The 17,949-nt window shown below is 46.4% G+C and overlaps 1 protein-coding gene and 1 long non-coding RNA gene across 2 annotated transcripts; one reads left to right on the plus strand and one right to left on the minus strand.

Moving 5' to 3' along the window:
• The first annotated feature begins 1,534 nt into the window (after positions 1 to 1,534).
• LOC307092912 lies at positions 1,535 to 12,200 on the plus strand. The gene is made up of 3 exons (XR_013812903.1): positions 1,535 to 1,661; positions 7,173 to 7,247; positions 7,830 to 12,200. It is a non-coding gene; the product is annotated as an uncharacterized lncRNA (long non-coding RNA).
• Positions 12,201 to 13,817: 1,617 nt separating this feature from the next.
• On the minus strand, positions 13,818 to 17,248 carry ABT1 (activator of basal transcription 1). The gene is made up of 3 exons (XM_079761360.1): positions 17,002 to 17,248; positions 15,583 to 15,788; positions 13,818 to 15,434 (listed from the first exon to the last, which is right to left on the minus strand). The coding sequence occupies exons 1-3, from the start codon at positions 17,240 to 17,242 to the stop codon at positions 15,054 to 15,056; spliced, it is 828 nt and encodes a 275-aa protein (XP_079617486.1). The 5' UTR covers positions 17,243 to 17,248; the 3' UTR covers positions 13,818 to 15,053.
• Between the last annotated feature and the right edge of the window lie 701 nt (positions 17,249 to 17,949).

The following is a 17,949-nucleotide window of genomic DNA, read 5'->3' on the forward strand; positions in this document are numbered from 1 at the left end:
CTTTTTTAAAGAAGACCATGAAAGGTGAAAGATGGACTGAGATCTCTGTGGGCAGGAAAAACCACATCACTGGAACACAAGAGCAGCCGAGGACAGCACAGCTGTCTCTGGTCCCACAGCTCAGAGGGCCTCAGTGTTGGGTGAAACTGGAAAGGCGTGCACCCCACCCTGCCTGGCCGAATCTTTCGGGTGCAGTTCTGGTTCGTGATTTTCAGGGAGCGTCTGTTGTGCTCTTTGAAAACTGAAAACTGACAATACGACGGTGCTTGGAAAGTAAAATTTGTCATTTTATTTGAAGTGTGGAGATAAAGTGCCAGCTGCCCTCTTAGCGCAGTAGGCAGCGCGTCAGTCTCATAATCTGAAGGTCCTGAGTTCGAGCCTCAGAGAGGGCACGGCTTTTGTCATTTTCCAGTCCCTCGGGATGCGGCGCAAAGAAGAAATAACGAATGTTTTCAAACTGCCTCTGCAAAACCCACCGTATGTTCCCTTGAATGGGGAAGTTACTTTTGGACTTCCTTCAGCTTCCCAGGGCCTTGATTCAAATGAGTGGGGGACAAATCACTTTACACCGGAAACCACGAGCTGCACCTGCGCGAGGCCTTCTCCCCCTCGTGGAGGAGGCAGCGACATTGCTCTTCCAGCCCCGAGCTCTGACGGTCGCCCAACAGCACTGAGCGGGTGGGCCCGGTGTAAAATCATTCGTTCTTTTTGTCATCCAACACATGTTTCTGGAGCACACACACCTCACTCGGAGACTGTTCCGGGTGCAGTGATTAGAGAGGGAATGAAACACCGTTCCCTCCTTGGAGCTGCTTCTCAGCTGGCGGGGGGGGGGGGGGGGGGGGGGGGGGGAGGAACAAAGAAGAAAATGCATAGTAAGCTGCTTCTCTCTGTCTTCCCCCCTCTCTCTTACTCTCTCTAAAAATCAATGGAAAAATATCCTCGGGTGAGGGTTAACAACAAAGGTAATAATAATAAATGTTTTTATTGATTTTAGAGAGAGAGGAAGGGCCTAGGGATAGAGAGACAGGAACATGGATGAGAGGGACATCCACAGGCTGCCGCCTGCACGCCCCCCACTGGGGATGGCGCCCGCCACCCGGGAATGTGCCCTGACGGGGAATCGAACCGGGACCTCCTGACTCACGGGTCGATGTTCACCTCCGAGCCACGCCAGCGGGGCTACATGTTGACATTGAACAAGAATGGCATTTAGTGAGAACCGCCCAACCTTGAGACCCTCCTCCCATCTAACACGCTGGGGTCTTCCACTCCTTGCTGGTCCGTCGGGGTGCTTTTCTCAGGGTTGGCAGAATCCATTGCTGCGACTCCACTCCGGCGCCCAATGCCCTCGGCACCGCCGTGAAGGGAGGAAACCGACGTCAGGAACTGCAATAGGACCTCCTACATCCGGGCCCTCGGCCGCTGGGCTGGCGCCCGCGCCCTCGGGCCCCGCCCCTTCCGGAGGCTCGGCCCGATTGGCGCAGAGGCGGGCGGGGCGCGCTGTCGCCGGGGGCGTGCCCACGTGACCCTGGGGGCGGGGCTGCGCCGCCGCCTCCGGCCTGTCGGAGAGGGCTCGCGGACCGGCCCGGTTGGCGTGGAGGCCCCTGCCCCCGGCCCTGCGCGCAGAGGGCGCTGCTCCCGGCTCTCGTCGGCCCCAGGTTTGCTTCCCCTCCTCGCCCGCGGGTGGGCCCTGCGGCCCGTGGCCGCCAGGAAACCGGACCTAGTGTCCCCGAGTCACCGGAAGTGCGGCCGAGGGGCGGCGCGGGGGCCGCGGGGCGAACGGGCCTCGGGCCTCGGGCCTCGGGGGGCCGGGCCTGCGGGGCCGGGGCGGGTCGCAGCGGACCGGAACCCCGTGGCCGCGGCCTCGGCCTGGGAGCGGCCCAGGTCCGTGCGCCCCCGCGGCTCGGGGACCCTGGACCCCGGACGGAAAGGCGATCAATGAAAAGTTGAAAGAAGAGCCGCTGGGCGCGGCGGTTCCTGCGGAGCGTGGCCGTGGGCCCTGCCAGGCGCGTTTCTGAGCGACCTGGGCCTTTCGTGCAGGGAAAACCCGCGGGCGGTCAGTGGAGCCCCGGGCCCCCCACCCCGTCTTTCATGCAGAGATGAGTTACGTTGCATTCGGGTCTGCATGCGGGAGGCTCTGGTTGTTTGCATCGCGCCATGGCCATTTTTGGAAACTTGCATTCTATGTCACTTTGTTATATGCACTTAGCAGTGGTAGGAGAATGGGTTCTTGACCTTGGAGGTTGACGGAATAAAAACCTTTAGCAGAAGGACAGACATTAAACAAGCGAACGACTCGGGGCTTTGTTACGAAGTTCGTTATTATCCAGAGGGATTCCTGAGATTCTGTCTTGAGCTGTTTGGGAGGGAACCATGGCTACCAGTGGCAGGTACTTCTTGCAGGAAAAACAATGAAGCAAAGGCGGGGAGAGGTCAGATATGGGTGAAAGATGCTGACCAGACTGGGGAGAACATGGGACTAATGTGTAGATGCCCAGCTCCAGAAAAGTTACACGTAATTGTGTGTGTGTGTGTGTGTGTGTGTGTGTGTGTGTGTGTGTTTTCTCTAGGAGAAGGAAGAGTTGTGTGTGGTGAATAGTTATGGACTAAAGACCTTTTGGAGCCAAAAGGAAGACAGTCTTGAGTCTTTGTTGTTGGAGCGAGGGGCATACCACGCTGTATGTTTCTATATAAATCGGTGGATTTGGAGGAGGAGGAGGAAAGGGGGAGTGGGAGGACAGGTGGGAATGGGAGAAGGTACGTGGTCAAGGGGAATGAGCCTTTTTTAGCTTGTGGGGTAGCAGAGTGATATAATCAGGTCCTGTCCTACCAGTTTAAGTGTATTTTATACTCCATTTCAGCGTGCATTTTCGCAATAGGCTTATAGTAATTGCTTCTTGATTAATTGGCAGCCATCCAAAAGGCAGTGTGCCCAATGCTCAGGCAGGCTCAGCAGTCAGAAGACGGCAGTTTAAATCCTGGCTCTACTACTTACTAGCTGTGACATCTTGGGTAATTTTTTAACTGCTCTGTGCATCAGGCTTTTATCTGTAAGGTGCAAACATTGGTATTCACACCAGCTTTACAGAGTTTTGGGAAGATTAAATGAGACAGTCCGTGTAATCAATGAAAAATAGGTATAATAATCCCTAACCTAGGCCTTGATAGAGAAGAATTATCGGACTTTTAGATAAAGCTTTACAGACTCTGTGTGCTTGTCCCATATAACCTTTAACTGTAAGGATAACCTTGAGCTTCAGAGTTCTCTGCTCAGCTGGTGTGCTTGTGCTTTTATTGCTTGCTGTTCTTTCTGTGCATCTGACCCTCCTGGTGGAAGAGAGAGCCGGTGTCTTCCTAGAGGAGGGCTCCCTGAAGCTAAGACTTGAAGGATACATGTAGGTTTGCCAGAGCTCCTGGGGTGATGGCTCTTTTTTTGTTCTGGTATTCATTCATCCATCCATCCCTCCATCCATGTTTTTCATTCATTCAACTAATGTATTCCAGATGCTAGGGTTACTGCAGTGAACAAAAGACTAAGTCCTAATGGGAGTTATAGTCTAGTAGGAGAGAGAAACAAATTAACAAACATAAAGTATACAACACAAAGTTGGGATAAGTGCTCTGTAGAGAAATAACGCAGAATGAGGGGGTATGGTTATGTGAGACAAAGTCGTCAGAGTGTGCTTCTTTCTGAGGAAGTAATTTTCAATCAGACACTTGAATCAAATAAAGGAGCAGGCTGCCTGGGGGAAGAGCGTTCCAGGCAGAAGGAAGAAGTGAGGCTGGAGATGGGTGGAGGTACCACATTGCATACCGCTGTGAAAAGTTTGTGTTGATTCCGTGTGATAAGAGACAATTATAGTATTTTGAACTAGGAAAGTGTTATGGTCTACTTAGAGTTTTGACCAAATTATTTCCTTATTTAACAATTATTTTTTTCTTCTTAGTGCCCCACAGTTGTTGGCTACTTAGGGCAAATATAATACTCTGGGCTGGTAACTTTAGGAAATACTTTGATTCACTTTTACAGGCTATGACCAAGCTCAGAATCCTTTATTTCTTTTTTTATTAATCCTCATCTCAGGATATTTTTTTCACTGATTTTTAGAGAGAGTGGAAGGGAGGGGGAGAGACAGAGAGAGAAACGTTTTGGCTGCCTCTGGCACATGCCCTGACTGGGCCCTGGGCAGGAATCAAACCCAGGACCTTTCAGTCCTCAAGCTGAAGCTTGATCCACTGAGCCAGACCCAACAGGGCAGCATCCTTTATTTCTACTCTATTCTCTGTTTGAGCTTAACAGTAATACACATTTTAAAAGGCAGAACTCCGTAAACACATCTTATATTAGCTCTTTGTCTAGATCCTGCATATCTTTATTTAGTTGTGATTCTGGATTCTCCCTTTTCCTCGTGACATTTCTCCATAACTGTTTTGCACAATCTTTCTATTAATCATTAACTTGCTGAGTTATTTTATTATTTAGTTAATTATTTTAAATGGATTTTCAACAAGGCTTTACAGAAGAGGCAGGCACAGAGGATGGGCTCTATGAATGTTAGGGTTTTTTGTGCATGTGAAGGAGGAATCAAGAAAACAACAGGACCTGTCATTTATCGAGCACCTGTGGAGACCCAGACATTGAGCTGAGTCCTTAACTGACACTGTCTCAGTTCTCACAGCAGCTCCTTGAGGCGTGTAATCGTAGCTTCCCTACTTTATTAAAGGGGAAACTAAAGCCAAAGGACCTTAAGTCAGTACCCAGGTTCTCACAGCTACAGAGGAGTGTAGTGGGAACTTGAACCAAAATCTGATTTCAGAGCTTGAACATTTAATTTTAACTAGCACAGTGTGCCAACTCCCAGCTACCATGTTCTTTAAAATTTTTTAAATAAAAATAACTTTTAATTTGGAAATAATTTGAGGCTTACAAAAATGTTGTAAAATAGTACAAAGAATGCCCATACACTCTTTTCCTGTATCCCTAAATGTTAACATTTTACTATGTTTGCTTTATGATTCTGTCTACTTGTTTCTCTGCTCACGTAGGTATGCATTTACATCTGGTTCAGCAACCCCTTTTCTAGAAATTGACTCTGAAGATACACCTCCAACAATATGAAAATACACATCCATAAGGGTATTCATCATAATGCTTATAATTTGAAAATATTTAAAACAACTGAAGTGCCCATATGTATGAAAGTGGTTGAATAAACTTGGTATATCCACATATAATGGGGTATTATGCAGCTGTGACAATGAATAAAGAAAATCTTTACCAATAGATGTGGAGTGATTTCCAGGATAAATGGTAATTTTTTTTTTTTTTTTTTCATATAGAACGGTTCACGAATTTGCATGTCATCCTTGCACAGGGGCCATGCTAATCTTCTCTGTATCGTTCTAATTTTAGTGCTGCCAAAGCGAGCACTAAATCGTAAATTTAAAAAAGCAACAGTATAAAAGAGCATGCTACATTTTGTGTAAGAATGTGTTGGATTTTGCTAGTAATTTTCACATTGATACTGATACTGGGCTGTAAAATTGTTTTATGCTCTCTTCATCAGGTTTGTTATGTAATATTTGTCCTGTGTTGTTGTTTTTCCCCCCTACATGATGTGTTTTCATTGCTCTTTCATTAAAACGTATTTTTAGAAAGTTTGATTTTTGTTACAGTGGCTACCTTTGTACTTAGATCTTTTTAAATGCCTTTAGTCCCATTTTCTTATTTTACCTTTAATTATCTGGTTTCCCAGTTCTTAATAGTATTCTTAACTCTTGCCTGCCATAATAATTAATGCAGTAGTCAGTGAGGTTATTTCACTGTTTTCTTCATCTTCTCCCAGTTCTTAGTTGAGTTATTTTCATTTTATTAGAGCATATTTTACAAGGTTGCTAATTTAGCAGCACATTACCATTTGCCATTGTGGTAAAGCTTCGCCTTTGTTTTAAGCCCGGATGTCATTTTAGAAGACGCCAGGGGGACAGATTGTGGATTTAAACATTTTCTCCATGTGAAGGACCTTACATTTTCCTTTGCTCGTTTTCTCCGGGGCCTCTGAGTCCACAGGATTCCTCCTCTTCCTTTCTGCTCTTTCCCACGAGTTGTTCCAGGGCCACCTCTTCTGTGTGCACACTTCGTCTCTTCCTTGTATTCTGCTGTTATCAGAAGTCTTTAAAATTTTTTTTTGTACGTAGAGTGGGTTTTCTCTTTTTGACAGTGACCTTTAGATTGATTCTGCCACAGGCTGCCGCACTCTGTTTTCTGTCCACTGGCTGAAGTCAGTTTTAAATCATTGGCATGGGAGCCCATAGATTTTCCAAAAAATCCCAACTGAATTACATTTTCCAGTTTCTCTGACTTCTGTGATTCAACCTGCATTGAGTTCAGGCCAGGGGATACAGAAGGGGACAAAAAAATAGTGAACTCGCTGCAGGTCGGGTTGTGTTCCGTGACCTGGTGCGGAGTTCAGAGTTGCGTTTCATGGGAGAACCAGCTGGCATGCCTCCGTCTTTCCTGGAACCAGAACCATGAACCCTGTCACGTTATTACTGGTGGCCATGGGCTACGTGTATGTTCCCTGTGCTGTCTGGTCCTCAATAGCAGAAAATTGCTGAGGGAACAAATGCAAGTCTTGTGACCTGGAGCAGGCAGGTTAGAGCTGTGAGGGGAGAAATCAGTGGACAGGTCTGGCTGTCTAACTGCTCAATGCCCCCAGTTGACTGTGTCCTGAGTTGTTTGTGGCTGAAATATAAATCAGCCAAGTCTGTTGTAAATTGTGGATGACCAGAATGGTGGCAATGGCAGGCCGGCAGGGAGGTGGGGTGTCGTCCCCAGGGACATGTGTTCCCTGATGTACTTCAGACCCGGGCAGCTTGCACTCCTGGGGAAGGTGATGCCTTAGTGTTTCAAGGATGTTAGTGTTATGGGCCCTTTCCTGCAATGCTGTCATACTCCCAAGGATGGTTATAGATTCCTTATTGTCCTTTTTCTTCAGAGTCAAATGGGATGACAGGGATTGTATAAGAAAACCCATTTTCTCAACCTCCCCCCACCCCCATTTTGTCTTGTTAATGAAAGTTTCCGTTTTCAAATTGAGCGACATGATCTAGTGCTAAATCCTCTCATTCATGACTATTTATCCTTTTCTTGTCCTTGTGTTTTACAGAATGCAATCTTCCTTGAGAAATCACATTCTCAGGACCAGAAAGTAAATGCTGCTTTTCCTCCATTTACATTCTAGGTGAGCTCCATTTCCTCAGTCTTTTGAAATGTCCCTTCTTTCTTCTAAAAGGCATCTCCTCAGACGCTCCCATGGCATTCAGCCTTTGTCCTTTACCAGATAAGGACACTCGTAGAACTGTAATAAGCTGCTTATGAAGCACCAACTCTATGGCTGAACTGCTCTGTATACTAGGGAAAGAGCAGCAATCAAACAGACATCATATCATGTTCTAACTGTAGACAGCAAATCAGTGAATTACTTATGCACTATATTGGGTAATAAGTGCCATGGAGAAAAACAGCAGCAAAGGGGACAGAGAATGCCAGGGCAGGCACTACTCAGCCAGAGTGATGGAAGAGGAAGAACCTGGGTTTGAGATCACCCAGATCATGAAATAAATAATAATCCATAGTACTTTCCATATATATTGCTGATTGGTTGATATTGGCAAAGAGAGAAACTAACTGATTTCAGCCCCTGAAAAACCAATGGCATTATGTACCCTGATGCAGAATTTCTGTCTTTTCTACAGTGATGTTAATTTTGAGCATTCTTTTCTTAGTTATAGGAATAAAAATAATATTTCTCTCTGTCTCACAGTGTTGGAAATACCGAGTAAGAAATTAGTGTATATGATGCTGGAAACTTGTAGAGACAAACAGCTCATGACTCAAAGGCCTAAAACAAGTGTGTCATTCAAGTTCTTGTCAGGAAAATGACAATGAAGAAGATGATGGGTCAAGACGACCAATGGAAAACTCCCTAGGAGAGAGCCATAGAAATGTGCACTTCAGAAGAGAGAGCTAATCAGAGAACTCAGAGAAGGAAATTATATCATGCGTGCCCTCAGAAGGGTCAAAAGATTTTCATTCATGTGCATGAGATTACTCAAATAGATGATCAGATATACCAGTGCCTTGAACGGGAGCAAAACTTCTGTGAGAACTTAGCTCTTATTATGTGTGAGAGAACCCACTCTGGGGAGAAACCTTATCGATGTGATATGTGTGAGAAAACATTTGTCCAGCGCTCAGATCTCATTTCACACCAGAGGATCCACAATTATGAGAAACCTTATAAATGTAGCAAATGTGAGAAGAGCTTCTGGCACCACTTAGCCCTTTCAGGACACCAGAGAACACATGCAGGTAAAAAATTCTATACATGTGACATTTGTGGCAAGAATTTTGGACAGAGCTCTGATCTGCTTGTCCACCAGCGAAGCCACACAGGTGAGAAACCATATCTGTGCAGTGAGTGTGATAAATGCTTCAGTCGAAGTACAAACCTCATTCGGCACCGAAGAACTCACACCGGTGAGAAACCATTTAAGTGTCTGGAGTGTGAAAAAGCTTTTAGTGGGAAATCGGATCTCATTAGCCACCAGAGAACTCACACTGGCGAAAGGCCCTACAAATGTAATAAGTGTGAGAAAAGTTATCGACACCGATCAGCCTTCATTGTTCATAAAAGAGTTCATACTGGGGAGAAGCCCTATAAGTGTGGTGCCTGTGAGAAATGCTTTGGCCAGAAATCAGACCTCATTGTTCACCAGAGAGTCCACACAGGGGAGAAGCCCTATAAATGCTTGGAATGTATGAGAAGTTTTACTCGGAGTGCCAACCTAATCAGGCATCAGGCAACTCACACGCACACTTTTAAATGCCTTGAATATGAGAAAAGTTTCAGCTGTGGCTCGGACCTTATTGTGCATCAGAGAATTCACATGGAAGAGAAACCACGCCAGTGGTCTGCGTGCGAGAGTGGCTTCCTCCTAGGCATGGGCTTTGTTGCCCAACCCAAAATGAGAACTCAGACAGAGGAGCTGCATTATCAATACAGTGTGTGTGATAAAGGCTTCCGCCAGAGCTCAGCCCTCCTTCAACATCAGACAGTCCACATCAGTGAAAAACCATATATCTGTAATGTGGGTGAGGAAGGGATTGAGCTCAGCCCTCCCCACCCATCAGAAACCTCACAGACGTCTTGGCCAGACAAGAAGTTATAACACCACAAAAAAACATACTTCGAGTCAGAGAACTCATTAAGATGAAAAATTGTAGGCAGATCTTAGACCTTTGGAAGAGCTCAGACTTCAGTGGAGACCAGAGAATCTGCAGTTTTAGGAAGTTGGGAAATGGTTTGCCCAGAGAGCCACCCTAACAGAACACCTATTAGTCACTCCAACAAGAAACCTTCAAAGGCCTTCAGGTTTGGAAAACCTTTAGTCTGAGCTCATAGCTGATCCCCGTAAGAGGACTCGTACCGGTGGGGAACCTTGGAGATGCAGAGAGTGAGAGAGGTTCCTAGCAATGCTCACTCTTCTCTTTCTGAGGGAATTCGCACCAAAAGAAAATGCACTTGGTGTGAACAGTGCTTCACACACTGTGTACAGCTCACTGGATGTCAGAAAACCCACACTTGGGAGAAACCCTAGCAAGTGTGGAAAAAGCTTCCAACAGAACTATGACTTTCTTACCCATCAAAGAAGCCATATTGGTGAAAATTTAGGTATTTGGAATGTGGCGAAAGCATTAGATGGAGAATATTCTTGGGTTTGCAACAACACACACACACACAGAAAACAATCTGAGAAGAGACTTTATGAAGTCTGAGAAAAGCTGTTAATGATCAGCTCCTTTGGTATACCAGGGAACTCACATGAGTGAAAAACCCCATAAATATGTCGAGTGTGAAAAAATTCTTGCTAGAAACCTCTACCTTTGGGCCCCAAAGAACCTACTCTGCAGAGAATTTTGCTCTAGTGAGAGATCTAGTTGTGGACCTTGTACATATAATAGATATGAGGATAACCATGCTCATAGTTAGCTGACCCATGGGGTGGAGGTGACTTTAATGAATCAGTATGTAAAAGTTGTTAGGTACCCAGAAGCTTGTCGTGGGAGGAGCTTGGGCTGTTCAGAGCAGACTGATGGGAAACTCAGGTGAAGATGCTTTTATCTGAACCACTTAGTTGATGATTGCTTTAATTTTTCTTTTTTTAAAAATTGGAAAGCCAATAAAGGAAAGGACTGTGCCCTTGTGACAGATGGTGTGGCATGTGTTACTGTTGGGGAAAGCAGAATACTTACTTTCCCTTTTGATCACTCTTCTTTTTCTTTTTTAAAAATTCTTGGCCAGATTGGTTACTGGTGTTTTGGGAAACTTGCTGGTGGTGAAAAGAACTATGCAGTGGGGAGGAGTTATCCTGGATTAGAACTCCCAAATGTTTCTCCTTTGGAGGGCCAATCTCATATAGAAGCAAAACACCCAATGTTTTACATGGTGTGAGTTGAGGCACACCCTCGAAATTTCCTTTCTCTAAAATGTCAGAGTATCACTGGTATTTGAAGTTTCCACTTTAGAGATTCATCTCTTTTCAACTCAGAAATGCAGATTCCAGGGTAACAGTTATGATGTTGCTAGTATACACATTTTTTTGACTTCATGTATCATCTCTTCAAATGATAGTACATCCTCATCAGCTCCGTGCAGAATGGCTGACAGAAGACTTGTGCAGGCAAGTAACACATGATGACGCGGTTAATGGAGGAGCCATGCTGCATGGTTTAACTATCCTGACTCCAAAGCAGTGTTCTTTTCACTCCATTATCCTGCTGTTTATAGCAGATTCAGTTCCATAATGATATGTCTTTCATTTGCTTCAGTTCTGCCAAAAAAGAGAGAATACTGTTTATTCCCATGCAATCACAATATAAGATATTTATTTGGCTTGGAATGTAGGATGCTAAATGCTTGAGAGAAAAAGTAGTTGCCAAATTCATCAGAGGTTTGAGGATAAGCACTTATTTCCAGTTTAACAGAATAATTATTATATTTAATATTCTCTAGATGTACTGTAATTAATCCAGGAATCTATACATGGACACTTCTGAGGGTATTGTCCCCTCAGATTAAAAGACATTTAGTAAAAATACTTAAGATTTCTGCAGTGTTTGGGCCTAGACTGGTGAATAAATACTTTGTTGCTAGTCTGTCTGGTTGATCTGGTCAATCATAGAGAATCCTTGAACTCAGGAGCGTTGGCCTCAGACTCATGGAGGTGGCCAGCGGCTGCTTTGTGTGTGGCTTTAAGCTATGATCCTGATGACTGGCTGCTCATCTTGATAATCCTAGGGTCAGTGGGTATAGCTCATAGTGATAGAAGGAATCTGATTCTAAGGTGTTTTTTCTTTTAGTAAACAGATCCTGGGAGGTGAGTCAAGCTGATATGTTTGTTTTCATAAATAGTTCTTATACCATGAAAGGTTGCCCAGTGTGGTAAAACACACAACATGTATTTGTTTTTCTTTTGAAAATCATGCCTATCTCTAGTATATGTTTGATTATCGTAACACTAAAATAGTATGGGTGTATGGCATGTGGTGATGAAATTAGTCCTGTGGCTAATTGTTAGTCATTAGAACTTGCAGAAGGGGACAGCGTTGGTATCACTGACAGGATGACTTGACCCTTTTTTCAGCGAATCTCGTGATAACTGTCTAGTCTTCAAGTAAATTAAAGATGGACCATCCCTCGAACACAGAACTTTGTGGGTATGAAACAAATCCAAGGCGTTTTAACCATAGGGGAAAAGGTATTGTTACTGTTCCTATAGCATAACCTGAGGTTGGGGAGGACCACTTGGGAGCCTGTAACCAAAACTGGGAGGTAACTTCTGGGATGGATGGAGGTTCTCTTGAAACAGTGCCAACCTAGATCTACCTCAGGTAAGTAGTTAGAGTAACTTCCACGATTTCAGACCAAACAAGACACTTGTATTCAATGTATTCCTATGTTTTAATGTTTTTGTTTTCCCTTAATTCTTAAATAAACATTTGTTTTGAAAAGCTGCATTTTGTCTCTACTATACTAAGAACAAGCTTTCTCCCTATACTTGTATTAGAATAAAGCAAATATTCAGGAATCCTTTCACAATATATATCAATTCATCATGGTGTACACTTTAAATATCTTACAATTTTTATCTGTCAGTTATACTCCAATAAAGCTGGAAAAAGAGTAAGGTGGATATTCATGTGGCTGGCCCTGAGTCCTGGTGGTGGTGGTAGTCACTGGACCATAGAATTCTGGTGCTAAGGCTGAGAGTGAAACTGGGAAGGAGTGTGCTCTGTGCTCTTCTCTGGACAGTGGGTCCTTTCAGAGCCTTCCCACTGCATGACATACAGCACAGGGAGGAGTAACAGCTTTATCTGACCATGTTGGCTAACATTCAGTAACAGCCAATGCACCATCAGTGACTCGTGGAGTCCAGTGCCCTTGTTACCCAAATGTTAAACTCATCAGGCTCCCAGAGAAAGACACCTGGGAGAATATTGTCCTCTAGAGCAGCTCAATTCCGTTCAACTACTTTTCCCTGCTCCACCGCTGGGCAGGGAAGTGCCAGTGCTAATGCATCATGAGAACATGAACACACCCATGGTGAGAGGTCTAGGTGTGAGTGGGGAAAGGGTTAAATGTCCTTTTCAATGTAATTAGTGAAGGACAATAGATCCTGCCAAGAAACACTTCCTTCTAGAGATGTTAAGTGGACAGGTTAATCCAGACTGGCTCTAACTTATCAGGAAACATTTCCTCATCCTGGTTTATAGGGTTCCTTACCATGAGAGGTAAATGTGTAGGGTTGAGGTTTGTGGGTGAACATGACAAGTAAGAGCTCTTGAGACCCCCCTCAGTCAACATTTTGTGTATGTCAGTTATACCCATCATACAGGCTAGCCTACCTCAGTTGAACATCGACTTACATACCCATACCCATACCCCCCTTTTTTTGTTCTTGATAATCCTACCCATGCCCTTTTGATAGAAATGTGGGTTGACCTGTCAATACAATTACAGTAGGTCCTCGGGTTACGTCGCAGATCCATTCCTACGGCTTAAGGTAACGCGATTTTCGCCATTAAGTTGGAACCCACCTACATAAGCACCTATGTCACTCACTTAGAGCACATTCACAGCAGTAATGAAGTGAAACAGTAAAAAAAAATAATAATAAATTAACAATTCCTGACCATTACTTATGGTAAATAATAAAAAACAAAGGACATGTATCTACATACGTCAAAATGATAGAACTTTTTTTATATAAATGGGAGATGACGTAACCACGAAATGACGTTCATGGAGTCCTGAGGACTGCCTGTACAGTGAATACTTACCCATCCCTGTAGTCGAGTGCTGTCTTAGTCCTGGTAGAACCTTTTATACACTCATTGCCCACGTGTGTTCCTACTTAAGTGCACTTTTATATCTGTGGCATCCTTATCTAGTGTTATCGGGCAGAATGCTATCTACTTTTATGTACAGTACTAGAGGCCCAGTGCGCACCAAATTGTGCGTGAGTAGCTCGCTTCCACTTGCCTCAGCTGGCCACCCTGCCCAATGCTCGTGCCCTGCCCTCTGCCACTAGTAACTTGCACCCCGCCCTCCAGTGCTCGTAGCTCTTCGCACAAGTAGCTCACACCTACAGCGTCACAACCTCAGGCCTTTTATGATATAGATTATGCTCAAACCGGCAATACCAATTTTCTGGAGGCTTATGTTGAAATGATGATACAATAATGTCAATTTTCTTTTTTAAAAAAATATTTTTATTGATTATTAGAGAGGAAGGCAGAGGGAGAAACACTGAGCGCAGAAACATGGATTGGCTGCCTTCTGCATGACCCCTACCAGGGACCAAGCATGGGCCTTGACTGGGACTGGAACCGGCAACCTTTCAGTGCACAGGACAGTGCTCCAACCAACTGAACCACACCAACCAGGGCAATTTTATCCTTTTTTCCACTTTGTCTCTGTATCACCTGGATTTCTTGGACAGCATATGAATAGTAGTGGTAATAGGAAGTATCTTCATTCATTCTTGATTTTAATTCAAATATTTTAAATGTTTCACAATTAATTCTGAGATTTGTAGTAAGATCTCCCTGAATGGCCCTTAAAGAAACTTTTGTATTATTGGACTGTAAGGGTTTTCATTATAGAGTATTAAAGTTAGCTAAACTTCGATCTACTCTATTTGCCCAGCTTTGATACTGGATTCTGACCAGTTTCCATCTCTGTGAGGCTGTGTGGAGACTTCTCAGTCATGGTGACACGTTTTCAGTCCTTAGTGGTTTACACCCAGTGCCTCTGGGGCTGCTCTGCATGTTGTCTGTGACCTTCCCGTCTGAGCCCCAACACGAGGTGCACCTGAGTGGAATCACTGTGCCACTACCTCCTAGGCTTCGCCCCACTTTGCACTGCTTTCAACCCAACACTCCATCCTGGGAGTTCTGTCTGTGATTGTAGTTCACCAGGCTCTTCCAGACTTCTGTTCATTTTTTAGGAACGATCTGGAAACGTTGGTGAAAAAACAACCCCATCTCTGAAGGCTGTTATCAGGAATCATACCTTCCCACGGCCCCTTACACACCACACATCCACCATGATGCCTCTGAAAATTTATTCCTTAAATAGCTCCCCTTTCCTAGTGGTCTATGCAATTCTTAATGCCAAGGAGCATGTGTTGGTATGTACTGTCATTCACATCCTCATATGGTGACTTGGTAAATCCCAAATTAGACAACTCGTCAGATGAGACAAAACAGGCATCTGCAGTTGTCATAATCATCTACTAGCATGAATTAGGTGCTTCAGCCAGGCATGTGCAATAGTTGGAGAGGGGAGCAGAGGCCCACAAAACTACATCTGGACACTCACCAGAAACTCCTGGTCTGAGAAACAAACTGTCTGCCTGAGTAGTCATTATCAGGTAGACAGAACTGTGGGCTGGGCTAGGAGATGGAGGGGACTCCCTGCCCCTCAAGAGTCCTTGACCACCACGGGGTCCCCCATGCTCTCTGAGGGTGGTTGGGCTCCAAAGATCCTGGCGAGGAGCCCTCGGTTGGAGCGGGCCTGGTCCTGAGCATTTGCCAGGCGAGCCCGTTCACGACCCCCTGGACGAGCTGCCTTCCGGGCCCTCAGCTCCTGCTCAGTAGGTCGCTGGGCAAAGGTCCAGGAGCCATTTGGGCGGGTAGCGTCCCCATCAGCAGCAAGGAAGCGCTTCCCGCGCTCCACACTTCGAAGGTAGAAGTCAGTCTCACGTTTAGCCTGGGCAACCTCGGCTCTCAGGCGCTGCCTGCGCACCTGGCGCTCAAAGGCAAGATGCTCACTGAGGTGGGACCAGGTGAAACGGTGCAGGTACTGTGGACAGGAAAACAAAACAAGATCTGGGTAGGACAGGTCAGGGTTGGAGAGAAAACAGGAGGGGGCAGGGCCAACAAGAGGTCACAGAGGTGCTGGGGCTGGGAAGGTAGGATGGGAGATGGGGCAGACAAGCTTGTCCCCTCACCTTGAGGTTCCAGAGGTCATAACGGAAGGGGCTGCGCCTGCGGGCACCCATGGGCGTGTTGTGCAGACTGGCGGCCACGCGCTTGGCTACTCGCTTGTCCCGGAACTCCACCCAGCCCTCTGTGTAGTCCTTGCTGTACTTGGACCGCTTTTTCCCTCCCGTGGCGGAGGCTGCCGCTGCCTTCTTCTTGCGCCGCACGAACCCACCTGTGTGCCAGAGAGAGAGCAGTGGTCACGGAGACAGACGCAGCAGCCACTCACTGTATCGCCCACTTCTGAGTTCTCAAAACCTGCCCGCAGACCAGGATCCTACTTCAAGTTCTTTGAAGGGAAGGGAGTTGAGAACTGCAAAGCCCACCCTTTATCCCTATGTCTAACTCATTCCTCCCTCAATGTTAACTCCTGTCAAAATATAAATGGAGCCAGTTTAAACTGGAACCAGAGCTGCTATCCCCAAAGAACTGCTTTATATGTGTAGGCCTCAAACCTTTGGATGTTTAAACAGGGCAAAATAACCTTTGGATTGGGCCTAAAACAACTTTGTGCCCCAGAGAACTCTTTGCAAAGATATCAAGAAAGCAGATAATGACTAATGGACTGATAATTACCAGGCTGAAAATTCAAAACACTGTTTAGAATTAGCATCCCGATGTTATCTGCACCAATAGCAACGCCTTCCTTCTACTGATGCAATTGTCCCCTTCCTTTTTTCATAAATACCCTTTGTGCTTGTCTCAAAATCAGAACTATTTGGGCTTCTTTTTAAAAAAAGTATATTTTTATTTACTTCAGAGAGGAAGGGAGAGGGCAAGAGAGAAAAAGAAACATCAATGATGAGAGAATCACTGATGGGCCTGCACACCCGCAACCCGGGCACGCACCCTTGACCGGATCGAACCCTGGACGCTTCAGTCCTCAGGTCGGCGCTCTATCCACTGAATTAAACCAGCTGGAGCTACTGGGGCTTCTGCCAGAATCAGTACTTCCCGAATAGCTGTTCTTATTGATCTCAAACAAATGCTTGCTGCTTCTCACTTTGAAAAGCCTTTAATTTTGGTGTTAACAGTCCTTAATTAGGTCTGCCCTAAATGTTCTATTTAAAACCGCACAGCCCCCGACTCCAATTCCAATTAGTGCCTGCCGGGCAGTTGGGGGCGGCTGATCACAGACTGTCTCTTCACCTCGGCCGAAATGACAAAGGGATGTCTTCCATTTTGAGAAAAAGCACTGCGATTTTATTCAGGCTGCACACATATAATAACCTGGTAAATTCAGGCCAAGACAGGAGTGGGCGGAGGCGAGATTAAAATCCACATCAGGTCTCCGAGGATAGGCCTCCAGAGCTACGCCCCACCCCGGCCCCTACGAATCCCGCACACACGACGGACTCATCCCCCGCTCCTCGGACCCGCGCACTTACCCTCGGGCTGGAAGAAGACTCGCCCCACCTCGCCATAGGCGCTGAGAAGGTTCCGTACATGCAGAGGCCGAAAGCGGGGCGGGATGTGGCCCAGGTACACAATGCCCGGCACCACCCGCTTCTTGGCGCTGCCAGCCGCCTCTTCGGCTTCCTCCTGCTCCTCCTCCGCCTCTAATTCCAGGTCTCTCCCTTCTAAAGGCTCCAGCTCAGCTACTTCCTTCTCCGACTCCCCTGCCGCCATGCTTGCCGAGACGTAAAGCGCCGCGCCGTCCGACGTGCGCTGCGTGCGACGCCTGCGCCGAGGGGGTGGGGCCTATGAGGTTTCTGACCAATGGAAGGCCCAGGCTTAGTGCAGAGGTCGGAAGTGGGCCCCAGGTCAGCGGGAAATTCAAACCCAGAGAGCTGTTCCAAGACTCAGGAAAGAGGAAGTAGTCTGACTTCCGGGCTGGGGACGGTCCCCGGAAAAGGCTGATCCGGAATTGTAATACGCCCAGCTGAACGCCTTGTGAGGCGTGAAATGGCAGGATGCAGCCGGCTTCTCGGGGATTTGGGAAGCGGCTGGAGTGTCAGGTGGTGGCAGTATGAGGCACGGCTGCATGAGTCGGAGGTCCCACCTTACTCAGTTCTCTACGGTGCACCGTCGTTCTCCAGCAGCCGTGCGGCTTTCTTACCCGCCATATTGGCTTGTAAAGGGGCCGAGTGCAGGGCGCACCAGTGGCCACAGGAGGGCGCTCTCGACCAGCTTCCCGTTTCCCTGTGTCCTTACGGTAACCGGTATTGCCTGTCACCCACCCGCCCTGGAGGTGAACGAATGGGCTCCCCGTCGGCACGGCCTCTCAGCACTGACTTGGTTACTCGTATTTGAAGGAAGTTTGCTAAGTCGGCCGTTGTAAAATGTCAATGCCCAGTGTGTTCTCCGGGAATAGGGAGTGAAGACCTCATCCTGGG

The sequence above is a fragment of the Cnephaeus nilssonii genome (genome assembly GCF_951640355.1).
Source record: "Cnephaeus nilssonii genome assembly, chromosome: 21".
NCBI classification, from domain to species: domain Eukaryota; kingdom Metazoa; phylum Chordata; class Mammalia; order Chiroptera; family Vespertilionidae; genus Cnephaeus; species Cnephaeus nilssonii.